Source organism: Sorex araneus, chromosome 4, assembly GCF_027595985.1.
Source record: "Sorex araneus isolate mSorAra2 chromosome 4, mSorAra2.pri, whole genome shotgun sequence".
Taxonomy (NCBI): Eukaryota; Metazoa; Chordata; class Mammalia; order Eulipotyphla; family Soricidae; genus Sorex; species Sorex araneus.
In genome coordinates this window covers 4776085-4794041 of record NC_073305.1, presented here as the reverse complement: position 1 = coordinate 4794041, position 17957 = coordinate 4776085, and the positions used below count along the sequence as shown (strand labels likewise).

The following is a 17957-nucleotide window of genomic DNA, read 5'->3' as shown; positions in this document are numbered from 1 at the left end:
CTCGAAGGACAACCAAGCCCCCCCACAGAATGAAGTCTTTAAATAGGACATTAACATGTGGATTCCTTTTCACCTAAAGGACTGTGCTGACAAACAGCTGAGGAATGGGAGGGCCACCTTCCCTCAAATATGCTAGAAGGGGGACTAGAGAGAAAGCACAGCAGGTCGGGCACTCGCCTTGCGTGTGGCTGACCTGGGGCCAATCCTCGGCATCCCATATGGTCCCCCAAGCATCACCGTGAGTTATCCCTGAGCTCAGATGCAGAAGCACAGCCCAAATCTAACCTGCGCCCCCCACTCTCCCTACACACACACACACACACACACACACACACACACACACATACACACACACACACACACACACACACACACACACACACACCCCGAGACAGAGTCAGCAGCCCCCAAATCCAGGAAAGCAGAGCGCCCGAGCTGCAGAATTCGGCAAATGACCAATTATAAAACTATTAAGCCGCAGCACTTTTATAGCAAGAGGCAAAATAATCCATTAGATGGAAACGTCTCCTACCCCTCACTCCACAGCCCACACGAATATTAATGTTGCATTTATTAGGATGTATTTCCTGTGCTCTATCAACTTGACTTTCAGCAATTGTACTAACACGGGCTCTTACTTGGCACATATATCTGAATGATGGATTTCGCCACTTGAGGTTTTAGAAAGAGTGGAGTGAATGAAATAAAGTTTAGGAAGAGCCGTCACACTCCGTAATGACGGGCACTGAATCAGGACAAGTGGCAGCATCTTTACCAGTTTACTGTGAAGGGAAAGGCTACCACTTATCGATCTCTGGCACGGGGCGTGTACTGGATCAAGGAGAACCAACAGTTCCCCTTGGAGGCAAGAACTGGTGTGCTCCAGTTCTGCAGACTTACAGAATTCATCTTGGTTTAGGATTAAAATAAAGTTGTAGCCCCCACCCGCCCCCCCCCCGACCCCTGAAAATACAAATGGGCACTTTGAAGCATCTTAAACAACAGTTTCCAGGTAGCAAACTTATCATCTCTCGAACCTTTCTGCATTTTTGAGGCCAATGAGCACTGCACCTCAGCCAGGGAGCTGGGTAGTGTCAGAGCAACCTAGGTTTCCACCGAGACTCTTGCCACCAAACAGACAGAGAGTCTGCAGTGCCAGGCCCTGGGTTCCTGTTCGGCTACAAGGTGCTGATGACCCCGTGGCCCAGCAGGACCAGAGTGGGGACTAAGAACACCGACGAAATTTGGGAAAAGTGCCCTAACTAGGAATTCCCCAGGCTGCGATATTCCCCGGGCAAAACAGTTGAGGACTTAGAATACAAAGGTTTGCGAGCCTGCACCCAGGAAGGTACAGAATAACAGGTGCCCGGGAAAGGCCTGCCGAGGGGCTGTGTGAGATGCCTCCTCATGCCCACTCTGCAGGTACCTACTGTTCGTTGAGATACTAACTGTCCTAAAAGTGGTCAGCTCCAGTGCTGACAGGCCGAGACCCGGTTGGGGAAGGGGTGAGGCTGTGTTGAGGAAATGGCAACCTCAGAGGCCACTAAGATCTGCCCCGGCAACCGTAAGGCCTGGACGTCCACCTGCATTTCTCATTCTCTGACCGCTGGACAGAGGCCCGAGGTGCCAATGGTATTGGCATTAGACAGAGACGAAGTATTTCTCAGTATGTCTAATTGGCATTAGACAGAGACAAAGTGGCTGGTGGCTCCTAGTAAGCCTCAAATGCTGGTATTAACTCCTAGTAAAACTAGGTACGTGTTTTACATAATGTCATAAGTATATTTACTTTTTTTTTCTTTTTGGGTAACACCTGGCGATGCACAGCGGTCACTCCTGGCTCTGCACTCAGGAATGACCCTGAGCGGTGCTCAGGGGACCCTATGGGATGCTGGGAATCGAACCCGGGTTGGCCGCGTGCAAAGCAAACGCCCTCCCCGCTGTGCTATCGCTCCAGCGCCAAGTATATTACTTTTGATTTTACAATCAACTCAATGTAAGGTTTAATACTAGTATACATGATCATGGGCTACTTGCTAAACATGTAATGCCATCGTACTAAATTTCCTGGCTCAGTACTCTTCCTCAAGTAAATAGTTACCTGTGCGTTTCATTTTTTATTTTATTTTTTTCATTTTGGGTCACACCCGGCGATGCACAGGCATTTCTCCTGGCTCTGCACTCAGGAATTACCCTGGTGGTGCTCAGGGGACCCTATGGGATGCTGGGAATCGAACCTGGGTCTGCTGCATGCAAGGCAAACGCCCTCCCTGCTGTGCGATCGCTCCAGCCCCCTGTGTATTTTATTAGTTTGTTTTATGAAGTACACAAAATGTACCGTGCCAAATGACATAAGGCCCAGTAATCGTTAGGCCTGACTACATGTTGCATAAATGTCCTCTAGCTCTAGCGTCCCTGTCCTGTTTGCATTTCAGCTGTGGGAGAAGGTGCTCACTGGTATTTAACGCATTTAAAGGGAAAGGGGGAGAGACTGAGAGTGAGTCCGACACTGGCTGGAGTGACCCAGGAGTTTAATGCACTTTGTACTCCATTACGCCACGAAAATGCCTCTGTGCCCTGGGGACATGCACAAAAGAGTTGCTTGAATGCAAGGAAGCTAGTACAGCCCTGATGCTTCGCAGAGGAGGCCGAGAGGCGCGTCTACGCGAGGAGCGGTCCCCCTCTCTCTGGGCTCCACGGAGGGGGGAGGGTCTGATCTCTCATCTCGGATGTCAGTGCTGAGGCAGCAGCTCCCGAGGCCGGTGAGGGGGGCAGAGCAGTGAAGACCCCACACCTGGCCTGGAAGGGTTCACGCTAAGAAGAAGAAAACGAAGAGCCGCCGGATCGGCTCAAACTTAACGCCAGTTGGGGGCCTCAGGCTGATGGCGGAGATCAGCTGATGAGGTCATGAGGCCTTCCGTGGCCACTCCCTTAAAAAACACAGTGAAAGGAAATTCAAACAAAAACCAGGCGCCATGGGGCTGGAGCCATAGCACAGCAGATGGGGCGTTTGCCTTGCATGCACTCGATCCGGGTTCGATTCCCAGCTTCCCATAGGCTCCCCCGAGCACAGCCAGGAGTAATTCTTTTTTTTTTTTTTTTTTTTTGCTTTTTGGGTCACACCCAGCGATGCTCAGGGGTTACTCCTGGCTTTGCACTCAGGAATTACTCCTGGCGGTGCTTGGGGGACCATATGGGATGCTGGGGATCGAACCCGGGTCAGCTGCGTGCAAGGCAAACGCCCTACCCATTGTGCTATCGCTCTGGCCCCAACCAGGAGTAATTCTTAAGTGCATGAACCAGGAGTAACCCCTGTGCATCGCCGGGTGTGACCCAAAAAGAAAAAAAAAAAAAGAAACCAGGTGCCAGAGACCAAAGGCAGCCTGCTACTCAGAGCACTGAATTTGAGAGTCCTCAATGCAAGTCGGGAGAGCTCTGGCTCTCCACAGGGTTTTAGCCTACAGAAAGTTTCTTCTCAGGCAGAAGGCTCCTGGGAGTCCCAGCCTCTATCCCCAGTTCATGAGTTCCAAAGAGAAGAGACATTTTCCTCTTTCCTGACAGAAAGTCTCCGGGAGGTCCTGAAAGGCAGGATCAAGGACAGACACTCCACCGGAACCAAACACCAGCGTGGCCCAGCTCAGTCAGGTGAAGCTCGGTAGGCCCTGAGGAAGCAGGAGGCCATGACTTGGCAGTTTCTGAGGAGAAAAGCCTGGTGTGTTTACACGATGAAGGAGGACAGGCCTCTGGGCAAAGTTCTTCCTGGCCTTGGGTCCTCAGACCTTCTAAGAGGGGGTCATTTTCCCCACCTCAGTTCTGGTATTCTTCACTGGGGAAGTAGGAAGGGGGTCAAGGAGGCTAACACAGGGGTTCACCAGACTGATGCTGAGCCAACTGTGTGAGGAAAATACATCCCTTTCCAAGTTCCTCAGACTCACTCCGTGTTCAAAAGTGGGTAGCTGGGATCACATTGCCCTGAGCTCTCAACCAGAGCAAGTTTCCCCCCAGGTTCATCTCTGAGACTTTCCAGGAAAACTAATCAGAGGAGGAAAATAAGAGCTAGAAATATTAGGTGCCTTATTTAGGATGACAGGGCTAATTGATGGAGGATTCCGACTAGACTGTCTAATCCGGCTCGGGCCCGTTGAATCCAGGACATCAACCATATGTGTGAAAATGGAAGCATTCGCAAGTTCCTCTAAACCGTGTGATGCTGGGATGCGGAACAGTCCGAGGGGAAGCGTGCCCCCGAACTCCTTCCTCTGCGGGCCTGTACACATCCACTCCACGTGGAGGGGCCTTCAAATATAGAACGTGCCTCTCTCCGCATTCCCTCCCTCTCTGCTCTTTTCAAAAATGTCCCTTTAAAAATTGCCCACTCACCATCTGGGAGGTAGGTTTCCCGAAGCACAGTGAATGTGGAGGCAGAGATTGTTCTAGAGACTATTCCAAATGGCACTGGCACCTATATTTATGAAATCTGTCAAGAGCAGGTTAGAGTGGCTTAAAAAAAAAAAGAAAAGAAAAGAATTCCTGCTGTAGTGACACCACAGCGTCACAGGCACCCGGTTCCAGCCAATGACAAGGAAGGGAGGGGGGGGCATCCAGGCACGTCTATACAAAATGCTGCCTGCAACGTTTAGGATTCTCTCTGTGCCCCCACGAACAGCTGGAACGCACAGTCACAAACGTGCTTTCTGCATGCGTGTGTCATACACACCGGAAGGGTCAGGCTAACCACAGATCCCCCTGGCCGAAAGCTGTTTCTTTTGAGGGAACTAACCCGAAACAGATGCCATTCAATTCCAAACCTATAGCTCCAGCCATGTCACGACACATGAAATATTGTTCATTCAGAGGCAGGATGTAGCAAGAGTAATTTATAATCTTAGAGTGTTTGCTCTCCAGTCAATAACATAGAAGCCTTGAATAAAACCCTTCCCATTCCTTCCCACCATCATATATCTCACTTAGAGCCTATAAAACAGTGGTCAGGGGGAGATTTATCCCCTAGACGTCATATTAGAGAAGCTCTCCACCATAAGCCGCCCCATTCTGTGATTGTTTTTTAAATATGTTACTCATCATCGATATTAATGTTCATTTAATTTTTTTCTAGCATTAGGAGAGTAGTATTCTTGCACGGGCTCCAAAACTAATCCCCAGAACTTCCTCCTGGATGCTTCTTTGAGGCTGGAAATGTACTGCAAGGCAGCTGAAGTGACTTAATTCTGCATGGCAGAGAGCTGGCCTCACGCTAATTCCATTAGCCTCAAATTCCTGGATTTGTGAGACCTCTGGGTGTGATCCTGTCTTCTGTTAACTGATTCCGTGTGTCCCTGTGGGGGTTGGGGGCCTTGCTGAGCCCCCCTTCGGTCAGCAGGTATACAAGAATCGCAGCCAGAGACACTCTCAACATCCGAGCAGTCAGCCTTGCTCGGTCTTATCTTCAAAGAGGAACTTTCTGCCAGCCAAACAGCAGCCTCCGTGCTATTATTACTCGCTCCTTACTCCCTCCTGCCCCCCAGCGTCGACAAACCCCCACCCATTTAGGTCATGGAGTTTTCCTTCCAACCTTGAAGCTTGGCTCCCAGGAAGTTCTCATAAATATTTTTAAAAGATATTAAAAAAAAAAACCCCCACACACACAGAATAGGACCGGCATGGTACCCGGGGCAACCCACAGGGAGCACGAAAAGCAAGCCTCCGAGGAGCTAAGAACTCAATCAGAGAGAGGAGTTTCCTGTATGTAGGACACTCTTAATTGGGCTGAACTCTGCCACCCCAGACAGTTCCCTGCATCCTTCCCTCCTGACAGGGACTCTGCCTTGATCCAGGGCTTTGGTCCCCGCTATTCTTTTCATCCAGGGTGTAAGTTTATAGAAGCTGGGAAACTGGGTGCAGACCTGGATGGAGAGCTTCTAAGACCTGTGCCAAAAAAAAAAAAAAAAGGTGTGTGTGGGGGAAGGGGGGGCGGGGGTATATGCATAGATGTCCATTCCCAGCCTGTGGCCACCCTGGCCAGGACGCCCACCCCAGTGCACTGTACTGAAACTGCAGCCCTAAGCTACAAGTGAAAGCCCTCCCTGCCCCCAGTCCCGGTTCCAGAAAAGCAGGTGAAAATGGGGGGCCCCTTTCCCCAGCAGCCCTTCACTCCAGCAGCAGCAGCTGGAGACAATTTGCAAATTAGAGGAAGATGCAAGTGTTGTTTCCCAATGACGCTGGTCCCAGCCCCCCCACCCCCTCACCTTCCCACCCAGGGCGCTGGAGGAACCGAAGGCCTCAGCCTCCCTTGCAAGGATCCAAACTCACACCCCAAAGCAGGAATGGGCTCCCGCTGGAAGCCCTCAGCACACAGGGGCTTGGCCTGGGGACTCCCTCTCCTGTCGCCCCACGCTTTCCGACAGGGACAGGCCTGTCTGCAGCACCTGGGCTCCCAGTGGAGACAGTGCATTCATTTAAGGTGCAAACCCCCCCGAGCGCGCCTTCCACGCACAGCGATGCACAGCGATGGGGGGAAAGGCTGTGAGTGGCCTCCTGGGAGGCTGGAGGGCCCTGACCGCCCTGGGCTCCTGCCTCCGTGTCCGGGTTTGGGCCAGGACAGAAGGGAAGGGGAAGGGGAAGGAGAAGGGGAAGGGGGTGGAGAGGCTCCCACAGCATCCCAATCCTCCCCTCCCTCGGGTGGGATACCCCGGTCAAAGGTTGCCCCCAGCCCTGCAGGCTTCGCAGCCCTGTGCTCTGAGGACTGAGACCCCCAACTCAGGCTGCAGCCTTTCCCCCGCCCCCCACTCCCCCGTCCTCCGGGCGCAAACATAAACTTCACGCTCCTGGGCGCGGAAGGGGGAGCCCCAGGAATCTCACCAAGTCGCGTCCCAGAAACCCACCCTCCGGGAGAGCGCTGGGCACGGGGCCGAGTCTGGGAACCCGGCAGCTTCAGGGCGCTGGAGGCTGCGGGGACACGGGGAGGTGGCAAGGATGGTCGCGGTCCGGGTACCCCCGGGCAGGGAGGGGCACCACGAGGGGACTATCCCGAGAACTTAGGGGCACGGAGAGCGAGCAAGGAGGCCGAAGTGGAAATGGAGAAACCCCCCCCCCCAAAAAAAGGAGAGACGATAGAGCAAGAAGAGGGGGAAAGGGAGGGAAACGAGCAGCAGAGGCCAAGCGGACCCCCCGCAAGCCCCCCCGAGCTCGCCCCCATCCGGGCCGCGGGGGACCCCATCCCCGGCGATGCAGCGGCCGAGGCGGAGGCGCGGGGCGGGCGGCGAGCACTGCGGTAGAACCGCGCGGGCCCGCCGCGGGCGCCCCGAACCCCGCGGAGCACGGGGGCCTCGCTCCGGGGGCGCCGTCCCGCAGGCCGAGGCGGGGGGCGGGCGCGGCGGGGCGGACGGCGGCGGAGAGGGGCGGCCGGGTTCGAGGCTGGTATGAGCTCATCTGCGCGCCCGGCTGCAAAGGCCGCTTAGACGGTGCCCGCGCCCGGCCGGGACGCCGCACCTGGGGGGAACCGGGGTCCCGGGGGCATCCCCGCAACTCGGCGGGCCACAGGTTCGGAAACGCTGCCCGGGAGCAGGGGCGGGCGGCTTGTCCCCCGAGGAGCTCCCCCCTGGGCCACCCCTACCCGCCCCACCCCCGGCGCTCGTGCACCCGGGAGCGGGCGGCTGGGGACTCGGGAGATGCCCGGTTCCCTGGCGTCCTCCCGTCGTTCCGCGTCCAGCACCCTAGGGGCGCTCGCCCGACCCCACACTTCGACGAGCCGGTTCGCGGAGCATCCTTCGCCCTGACGCCGCCCGGCTGGCACCGGCGCCGGGCCAAAGGGGGCGACCCCTCCGGCGCGCCGGGCGGCGCGGGGGCCCGGGCCGGAGGGACCCGCGCGGGGGGAGCCGGGGCGGGAGGCGCGGAGCTCCCCCCACCCCGCGCGCCTACCTGGAAGAGCCTCAGGATGTTGGCTACCATGATGGACACGGAGCTGCCCGAAGCCCCGATCACTCCCACCACTTTCTCGGGCTTGACGAACACGGGCGGCTCGCCGTTGGTGCAGCGCACGTCGGAGGTGTCCTTCTGGATGAGCGCCTGCACGAAAGTGAGCGACTGCTCGAGCGCGTAAGTGTCCCTGGAACAAGTGTCCAGGATCCGCGCGCCCAGCGTCACGTTGGGCAGCAGGTTGGGATCGCTGTTGATCTGGTCCAGCGCGTAGAGCATCGCCTCCAGCCTGTGGATCCCGTTCTCCCGCTTGATGTCGCCGCACGGCACTCCGCTGGGACCCTTGGCGTGCACGGGGAACAGCCCCCCGAGGGTGACGTCCCCCTCGATCCGGATCGAGTGCGGGGCGTACATCTCCTGGCCGCGCGCCGCCGCCGCCAGCGCGCACAGCAGCACCTCCAGCACGCAGCAGGGGAACTTCATCAAAGTCAGGGCGCGGAGCAGCTGCCCCAGCTGGACCATGCTGCCCCGGCGGCGGCGGCGGTGGGGGGTGCCCGCGGCGTCCCGGGGGGCCGGCCGGCTGCGGGGGGCTGCCGGGGAGGGATGCGGAGGGAGGACGGGGAAGAGGGGGGGGGGGCGTCCCGCGGCGCCGGGCGCTCTGGGGCTGGCGCGGCCGGCGCGCCGCGCGGGGTCCCCGGCTGGCGGCGGGCTGGTGGCTCGCGCGGCGCCGGCCGGGCACTGGGCTCGGGCGCCGATCGCTATCGCTTTAAATGGTCGCCGGCCCCGCCGCTCCGCCGCCCACCCCGGCGCCCGCCGCCCGCCCGCGCCCGCGCCCGCGCTCCCCACCCTGCGCGCCGCCCGCCCCGCCGCTTTGCATCATCACGCAGGGAGGGGCTGCGTGCGGAGGTGCGGGCGGTGGGCGGGGGATCGCCGGAGCCGGGGGGGTCTCCGGGCACCCCCCGGGGCCCCGGCTCTGGCGCGGGGGGGTGGCGTTCCCAGGGGGGACCCCCGGCTGCCTCCAGCCCCGGCTCCCGCGCACCAGCCTGCGGAGGGGGTGGGGGGATGCGCCGGCGGGAAGCCGAGGCCCCGACCCCGCCGTCGGCCCCCGGAGCCCCCCGAGGAGGGTGTCGTCCGGCGGGCGGGCGGGAGCCGGGGAAACCCCAGCCCCCGGCGCGATCCCGAGCGGGGTACCCGTTGGGCCCGACACCCACGGCCCCGAGCGCGCGCGAGCGCCGGATCCGTGACTCCAAGGAGCCCGAGCCCGAGATGTCCTCGGAGCTCGGCGGGGACCGCGCCTCGGTCCCCGAGTCCCCGCGGGTCTGCGGGAGAGCCCCGCGCTCGGCCTGGCCCCGCGCCCCTCGCCAGGAGGGCACCGCGGGGGAACTCTGCAGGGCCAGAGAACTTTTTTTTTCCCCCACTCTGGCGCTGACAGGTGCAAGGCTCACGCCTCTCCGTTTGCTGAGATGCTTCTGGGCCGGTGACAGGTTTTCTTTCCAGCGCGAGAAACTGCAGCGAGGACGCGCCGGAGGGAGGGAGGCAGGACCAGAGCCGCCCCGGGGGGAAGCTGCTTTTCTCCCTCTGGCCCAGACTGGGGCAAAATTGGGCCGCGGCGCTGTCCCTGGCAATCAGGAAGCTTTTTTGGGGGGAGGGGAGTGCTGTTTTTCTCTCGGGTGGCCCCTCCTGCAAGGCCTGGCCAGACTTGGCTCATTAAAGCAACAAGTGGCCGCGGTCCCCTTATGACTGGCGGGGATGGACGTTTCTGTCTTGGGGAGGGGTGGGGCGTGAGGATGGATTCCTGGACTTTGCCCCAGCTCTCGGAGGCTTCGCGTTGGGGATGCAGAGCCACTATCTGCCTCGTTCAGTGCTTACAGCGTTTCTCCTGGGGGGGAGAGAAAACCAGAAATAAGGCTGTACCTGTCGTCCCTACACCCAGGAGCACGGCATTGTTCAAAAAACACAACAAAACCAACCAACCAACCCACTTAACTCAGAAGATAAGTCATAAGCCTCCACCACCCTGTGGCACCCCTGAGTCCTCCTGATTCTCTGTCCCTAACCTTCTGGCGCTGGCACACTGGCCCACGGACCCTTGGCCCTGGTGTTCTACTCAAGTCCGTGTCTTTTAGTGCTTTCAATAATGGACAGTAGGATGTTGACACCTTTTCTTTGTCAGGGCAATTCATCCATTTCTTTTTCTTTCTTTTTTCTTCTTTTCTCTTTCCTTTCTTTATTTTATTTTATTTTACTTTATTTTATTTTATTTTTTTTGCTTTTTGGGTCACATCCGGCGGTGCGCAGGGGTTACTCCTGGCTTTGCACTCAGGAATTACTCCTGGCGGTGCTGAGGGACCATATGGGATGCTGGGAATCAAACCCAGGTCGGCCGCATGTAAGGCAAACGCCCTCCTCGCTGTACTATCACTCCAGGCCCGCTTGTCCATTTCTTCCTGGATACATTCCTCGTTCTCACGATCCTGGTGGGCTCTGGAGAGCACAGACCCTCCTTCCTAGTCCTTGGCCTGCTAAGTCAGAACACGAACCTTAGCTGGAGTGAAAGTCCAAGCGTTGAAAAGGACCCACAATCCCCAGCAGCCATGGAGGGCCAACCCTGGAAATTTCCGGGCGCACCTGGGTGGAGATACGGGGCACCCCTCCCAATGGGCCATCTGTGTGAGAGTGAGGAGAAAGGAAGTCAGCCCTTCTCAGAGGACCTTCTACTTATCCTTGAGAAAATTACCAGCCCATTCTGATAGTGTAGGAACCAAGCAATTTCCTGTCATCTCCGAGCAAACACCACTAGAATTGATTCAGTAACCTGCCTTGTCTACACCCAAATTACTCATCAGTGTTAGGTCAGTGCTTCACTCCTAAGTCTGGGCCATGAGCAAATTTTTGCTGTCTGGCCTCGCTCCTTCCTGCCAGTCCTCATTGTGTGGACGGCTAAGCCTGTAGCTATGCCAGGGACTTCCACGTTCACAGAAATATCTGATCCCACAATTGACATGCAAGAGAGACAGCCAGGCAGGAAGGAGAAAAGAGAAAACAGATGAAAACATCAGGACTGCCTCGGACTTGTTGGTTTTTTTTTTTCAATTGGAAAGGTTATTTATATTTATTCTGTTGTTTGCCGTTAAAAGCATTGCCTTCTAATTTACCTGTTTAACAAGGCAGATCAAAGAGGGTGGCATGGCTGAAGGAGATTTCCTGTTAAGATAGCACCTGCAGTTAGAGAAAGGAAAATGCAGTTCATGAAGCAAAAGAAAGGCATAGTCAGAAATACAACGGCTATCATCTTCCTCCCCAAATCCTTCGGACTGTCTTTGGCATATCATGTCTTCATTTAGTTTTAATTGAAGGCTATTACAATCACTGTATCACTGTCATCCTGTTGCTCATTGATTTGCTCGAGCAGGCACCAGTAATGTCTCCATGGTGAGACTTGTTGTGACTGTTTCAGGCATATCGAATATGCCACGGGGAGCTTGCCAGGCTCTGCTGTGTGGGCGAGATACTCTGGGTAGCTTGCCCGGCTTTCCGAGACAGGTGGAGGAATCGAACCCGGGTCGACCGTGTGCAAGGCAGATGCCCTACCTCTGTGCTATCGCTCCAGCCCGGCTATTAGAATATTGGAAGAAAAAACATCTGAGTCGAGAAACAAGTAATTCGCTTGATTTTCCCACAAGCCCATATTCTGCTCTCACTTTTATTTCATCTACTACAGCTGATCAACAAGTGTTTCTTGGCTGAGTGTCGAACGTGCCACACTCCATGTTCTGTCTTTGCTCTGTTCTTTTGCCCCAGACACGTGGCAGCCACAGGGTCTTCTCCGGATTGAAGTCACCTGTGTGCACGGCTGTTTCCCTCGCCACGAGGTAAAGTAAAGTTGGGTGTTTTGACCTTACTCTGCTGAGCAATGTTAATAACGGGGCTTTGTGCCTAAGGAGCACTTCTGTGTCAAATAAACTGGAGCTGCTTTGCCACTATCTAGGACCTTTACTGTGACAGGGACTGGAGCTTGAAGTGGAAGTACACAGGCCACTGCAGATAACTTGTTGACCTATTAGTGACTGTACGGGGTGTAGACTTCAAGCATCTACGCGTCTTCAAAGTGAGTTCTGGAATAATTTGGTTTGCACAGGGTGCCATTGGCAAATCTCAAACCGGGGCAATCACTGCTCGGTGCCAGGTTCAACTGGAGGAGAATCTACTTTTAATGAGGGAGATCACGCATGGGGATGGGGGGAGGTGGGGAGAGTGTTTGTTGGCCTTGGCTTTGTTAAGTCACTAATCTGTCCTCAGCCAGGATTAACAAAAATATGAACAGAAAGTAAGGTTTCTGTCTGAATTTATATTTCCATTCAGACTTTTGCTCTCTTCATTCTATCATTTTTATTTATTTATTTATTTATTTTAATTTTTTTTTTATTGAATCACCATGTTGAAAGTTACAAAGCTTTCAGGCTTAAGTCTCAGTTACATAATGCTCGAACACCCATCCCTTCACCGGTGCACATATTCCACCACCAAGAACCACAGTAAACCTCCCCCCCACCCCCATTTATTTTTGTTCTCTCCTATCCATTGTCACCTGAAGAAAATGTCTTTACTCCAACTCCTAAACGAGAGTTTTTGTTTTGTTTTTGTTTAGGAGCCACCCCTGGTGGTGCTCAGGGTTTTTATTCCCGGCTCTAAGCTCAGGGATCACTCGGGCAGGGCTTGGGAGACCACGGATGGTTCTGAGCAGGGATCAAACCTCATGTGAGGCAAATGTCACTCCTGTCACTTCAGCCAAGGAGAGACCCATCTGCAGTCCCTCCTGCCACACTCACGTGTGAGCACATTCAGGCTGCAAGGACTGAGCTTCGTCTGCCTTGCTGAGGCTGAGAAGCTTAAGGGCATATCAAGGACCTAATATATTAGAACTTAGAGACCTTTGACCTCTACCTCTTACCACGTGGCTTCGGAGATAAAAAATCCAGCATCTGACTGCAGAAATTCTTTTAATCTCTTCATCCAACCTGTAAGAGAGATATTAGTATTCTAGGCTCACTTCACACCAGAATTCATGACAGAAAATGTTTATCTGGCACTTAGTATGCCCTGACTGATGTGCTAACAATTGACGTGCTGCTTAATTTCATCTCATAATAAATCAAAGGAGTTCATACCCGACACACAGGGGGCTATTATCATCACCCCCTGTTTTCCTTCGGTGAAGAAACAGGGAGAAAGAATCCAGAGACTGCGACATAGACATGAAGCCAGAATTTAAACCTCTAAAGTCCGAGCTTGGTCACTGCCACATAGAATGTGGGGGCAGACGCAAAGCTCCCAGCCCCATGAAACTTCAGATAAACTTCATGGCTGGGCCTTCGCCGCTCTCTCACTGTCTGTCAGCAGGCAGTGATCCATATAAGGAAGGCGTTCCAGAATCACGACTCCCACAGGAAGCTTGTCCAGTGAGTAAAAGGTACTTGTTTGTCTGACTCCTACCTCCTTCTCCTTCCCCCACTGAACAAGTGAGAGGAAATTAAACCTCAAGCAGGCTCTCATATAGCTGAGTTAAAAGTCTCGAAAGCATACTTCCCGTCACACACAGGATCATGCATGTAGCATCACTATTGGTTCTGGTACATGTTCGGTACATAGGGCATGAAGCTGGTGCTAATTCTAAAGTAGTCCGCATCACAATTTCGCAGATACAGTTGACGTTGCTCCACGGTACCATACAGTGCTGGAAATGCTTCTCTGCTTCTGTCAGAAACGTCTTCCTGTGTCATGCCTTGGTGTCTAGCTCTCCAACATTCTATTCCCGCCATGTTTACTTCTGCCCTGTACCCTGAAACTGCTGATAAAATAGCTGCTGGAAGCAGGTTCAAGTTAGAACCTCAGTTGATGTGAGCAAAGGCCTGTCCAACAGTGTTTTTACACTATTATTTTTTACATTATTATGTGAGTGGACCCTCTCGCCCTGCTGACCTAGGTCTGATGTGACTCACTAAGTATTACCTGAGCGTTTATATTTCACAAGGGCTCCGTAATTATAATACTGGAGCATGGCCATCCAATGAGTGCTGACATCTTTCAATACAGTCAACAGAGCCATTATAGATCTATTTTCTAAATGCTCAAAATATCGAACAGTTCTCTCCGGGGACTATCTTAATCTGTTTTTATGAGATAATCTATCAGTTTGTTTATTAGCCACATCTCATTTAAGATTCAAATTGTATTATTCCGGAGAGTAATTACTCTTGTTCTATGCAAGTCTTCATTCTTCACGAGTGACCCATTTCTCATAATCCTATCTGTTGCAAAATCATGTGACACAGTTGGGTGGTAGGAGCTTAGACATTCAGTTTTTAACTATTTTATCATGACTTCTTCATTTTTTTCTAAGTTTTGGGACCACACCTGGTGTTGCCCAGGGCTTAATCCTGGCTCTGCATTCAGTTTAGGACTCGGTAACTGAATTGAGTTACCGAGTTGAGTCAGGGGACCCAACTGGATGCTGTGGACTGAACCTGGGTTGGTCTCTTGCAGGGCCAGCTCCTTACACACTGTCCTGTCTCTCTGGCCTGTGGCCTCTATTCTTTAGTCCCCCCCAAAGCCACCCTCATGCCAGTCACAGGCTAACACTGGGCTCTGGCCTCCCTTCTTTCAGGAGGGGGCGGGGAGGAGCTGCATTCATTCAGGCAAACAGCCTCATGGGCGACTGTGGATTCTGGCAGGGATGGAGAAACTAGTCTCAGACTTTCCCTCCCACTTGTGTCCAAACCTTAGAAAAAGGAATCAAATATATTAAATCACATCAGGACCAAGATGCTCAAAGCAGAGGATGAAGAAGAGACTCCTGCCACTCTCCCGGTGTCCCGCCTCTTTGAAGACTGGGGGGTGGCTTATTCCGGGGTCAGAGAGGAGTCCTGCTATGGAGGCTGTGACCTGCAGAGGGCGGTCCACGGAGAAGAGAGCCAGAAATTTATGGAGAGGGCCCGGCAGGTTTGGGATGGCGAGCTGGGAGCAGAGGAAGATGCTGGGGAAAGGGTTCAGAGACAGCGGAGATCCAGGACCTCTCAGAGAGATCCCAAAAGGCCCCTGCCATGGGCCTATAATCACTTAAAGCAAAAACGTAAGGGGCCCAGGAGGTAGTACTTAGTTAAAGCACTGGCCTGGAACCGGACACACCTGGGTTCCATCCCTCACACTGCAGAGGGTCCCCTGAGCACAGAGCTAGGAACAGCTCTGAGCACTGCCTGGGGTTGCTCCCCCAACAAGAACGAGCAACAACATTAAGACTTAAACCTCAAAAAGATCACACTGGCCTGCAAGTAACTCAGCGCCTGCCCAAACAAGGAAGGCAATGGAATAAGACACTTCTCCATGGTCCTCATCATGGCACGGAGCCAAGGAAAATGACATGACAAGGCAGGTGAGAAGGGAAGAGAATTAGTCAATAAAAGGATGGAAAATGGTGTTTTGTTTTTTCTTTTTGGGTCAGGGTTACCCACGATGCTCAGGGCTTACTCCTGGCTCTGCACTCAGGAATTACTCCTGGCAGTGCCTGGGGGACCATATGGGATGCTGGAGATTGAACCCGGGTCAGCTGCATGCAAGGCAAAGGCCCTATCCGCTGGACTGTCGCTCCAGTCCCAAAAATGGCATATTTTTAAATCAATAAATAAAGCAGTAGAGGAGATAATTTTTTATGAAACAGTACAATATGTGGATTTTTCCAATGTAATTAAGGTTATTAATCAGTTGACTAGAAAACATGTACCAGGATAGTCTTTCCTAATCAACCACTTGAAATATAGGCTTTTCTCTGGTTGAAACAAAGTGTGAGAGTGTTCCTGGGGAGGAGAGGGGGACGGTCTCTCTCCCCAGAGGGAGGTGGAGAGATGGCTGAGGCAGCTCCGGAGCCCGCAAGAAGGCTGGGCAGTGGACATGGAGTTGCTGGCCATGGACTTCTGCTTCTCGTCTGAAGGAGCCTGGAAGTGGATTCTTCCTCTGAGCCCTCAGTAATAGCCCAGCCCAGCTGACACCTTGGTTCCAGCTTTGTCAGAACCTTAGAAGGAAACCCAGCTAAGCCTTCCCCTCCCTTTGACCTGTTTCACAGAACTATGGAACAAATAAGTGTGGTCTTAAGTCACTAGACTTGGGATATGTGACACAGTATTAGAAAAACTTACGGACGGCTCATGTTAATATGTTCAAGAGTTGGAAAAAATTTAAATTCAGTCAGGAGAGAAGTGGAATATATAAAGATCCAAAGGTAGTGCCCAGAGGTGAAAACGACTTTGAACTTCAGTGCATGTACCTCATAGAAATCATGTACTACCAAAGGACAAAATTGAAGAAAATGAACACTGTTTACTAATACTGTCTCATAAGTGATTCTCGATATATTTTAAGTCAACATATCATCAGACTTGAAGATATCCTAGTAGTTAACAATTAAACATACTTCCAAATCACTTACAATCAGAAAACATATTCAGAAAAGCTAGAAAGTTTTTAAGGTGACGACTAATGAAACTATCCAGCACATTTTGAGGAGCCACTTAAGGAAGATCTGAAGAAGAGAATTATAGGTTAATTCATGTGTGTGTACGTGTGTGTGTGCGCGCACACAATTAAGTCATGTGAATATTTCATTAGAATCCAGAAAAATCAAAATAATTTTAAATGAAAGTTTAAAGGAAGAGGGGCTGGAGCGATAGCACAGCGGGTAGGGTGTTTGCCTTGCACACGGCCGACCTGGGTTCAAATCCCAGCATCCCATATGGTCCCCTGAGCACGGCCAGGGGTAATAATTCCTGAGTGCAGAGCCAGGAGTAACCCCTGTGCATCGCCAGGTGTGACCCAAAAAGCAAAAAAAAAAAAAAAAAAAAAAAAAGTTTAAAGGAAGAAAAAGAAAGGAAGGAAAAACATACATTGGGTCAGGGGGAGAGCGGAGACTACTGAGTGCATAAGTGGCATGCTCAGTGTCCTGTGTCCAGCCCTTGCTAGCCACTGGCCTCATGAGCCCTTCTAGGTGTGGCCCTAATAGCCTCTAAGCACACTCAAACGGCAGAATTCAACTCAGCCATACAGTGGACAATCTACTGATAAGTGCAATGTGGAACAATCACACAGGCATCACACCGAAGCCAGAACAGACACAGAGAAGAGTGTGCCCGCGTGACACCCCGACACGAGATTCCAGAAAAGGGGAAATTAATGTTCATTCATCGTGTCAGTTATTCATGAAAATCAATGATCGTTTAATAGGGTCATCAATAGTGCAGATTTATGCTTAGTCAGCCTGCAGTGGTGTCAGGGTAAATTGATGAGAGCATGAGACATTCCCAGGCTGATTTTGGCAGCACTTGTAATATATACTTTTACTTTAATATAGTGATTTTATTTGGGTCACTCCGCAATGCGAAGGGGCTATTCCCGGCTCTGTACTCAGGAGCGCCCCCTGGTGGAGCAAGGGACTATATAGGACAGCGTAGGTCTCAACCCCAGCTACGAATCACGTTGTCAACCATGGCGCTTGAATACAATATTTCTTACAATGTCTGTGTTTTGGAAAAATTATTCAACTCTTCTTTGATACATATTCTGTCCTTTTAAACCGAAGAGCCTTTGTTTTTATTCTTGAGTTTAAACATTTTTTTTCAGTTCTAATTACATGTCTTGATTACTATAATTATTAATAAAATATAAAGTCATGCCACCTCGTGTTCGCTCGCACCTGTATTTCTGTTGCTTCTTGTGAAACACAACATTTCCTCAAAGCGCTGACCATGTGATGAGTGTTCCAACACTCATTTCGAGGAGGCAGTGAGGCAGCTGCGTGTTAGCTCTGCCTGAGCCCCTGGAGACCTTCTGAGCAAGCTCAGATACATCCTTTCTCCCACCGCAGTCCTACTATTTTTTTTTCTTTTTGGGTCACACCCGGCGATGCACAGGGGTTACTCCTGGCTCTGCACTCAGGAATTACCCCTGGCCGTGCTCAGGGGACCATATGGGATGCTGGGATTTGAACCCAGGTTGGC

The 17957-nt window shown here is 52.8% G+C and overlaps 1 protein-coding gene across 3 annotated transcripts in view; it reads right to left on the bottom strand.

Moving 5' to 3' along the window:
- GRM7 (glutamate metabotropic receptor 7) overlaps positions 1 to 8719 on the bottom strand; it is an 862221-nt gene extending 853502 nt beyond the window's left edge. Inside the window, exon 1 of one of the 3 annotated variants that reach the window (XM_055136460.1) lies at positions 7918 to 8719. In XM_055136460.1, the coding sequence (XP_054992435.1) occupies positions 7918 to 8436 (519 nt within the window). In that variant the 5' untranslated portion in view covers positions 8437 to 8719. The remainder of the gene's footprint in view (positions 1 to 7917) is intronic. The other 2 variants (XM_055136457.1, XM_055136459.1) reach the window with 2 other exon arrangements.
- Between the last annotated feature and the right edge of the window lie 9238 nt (positions 8720 to 17957).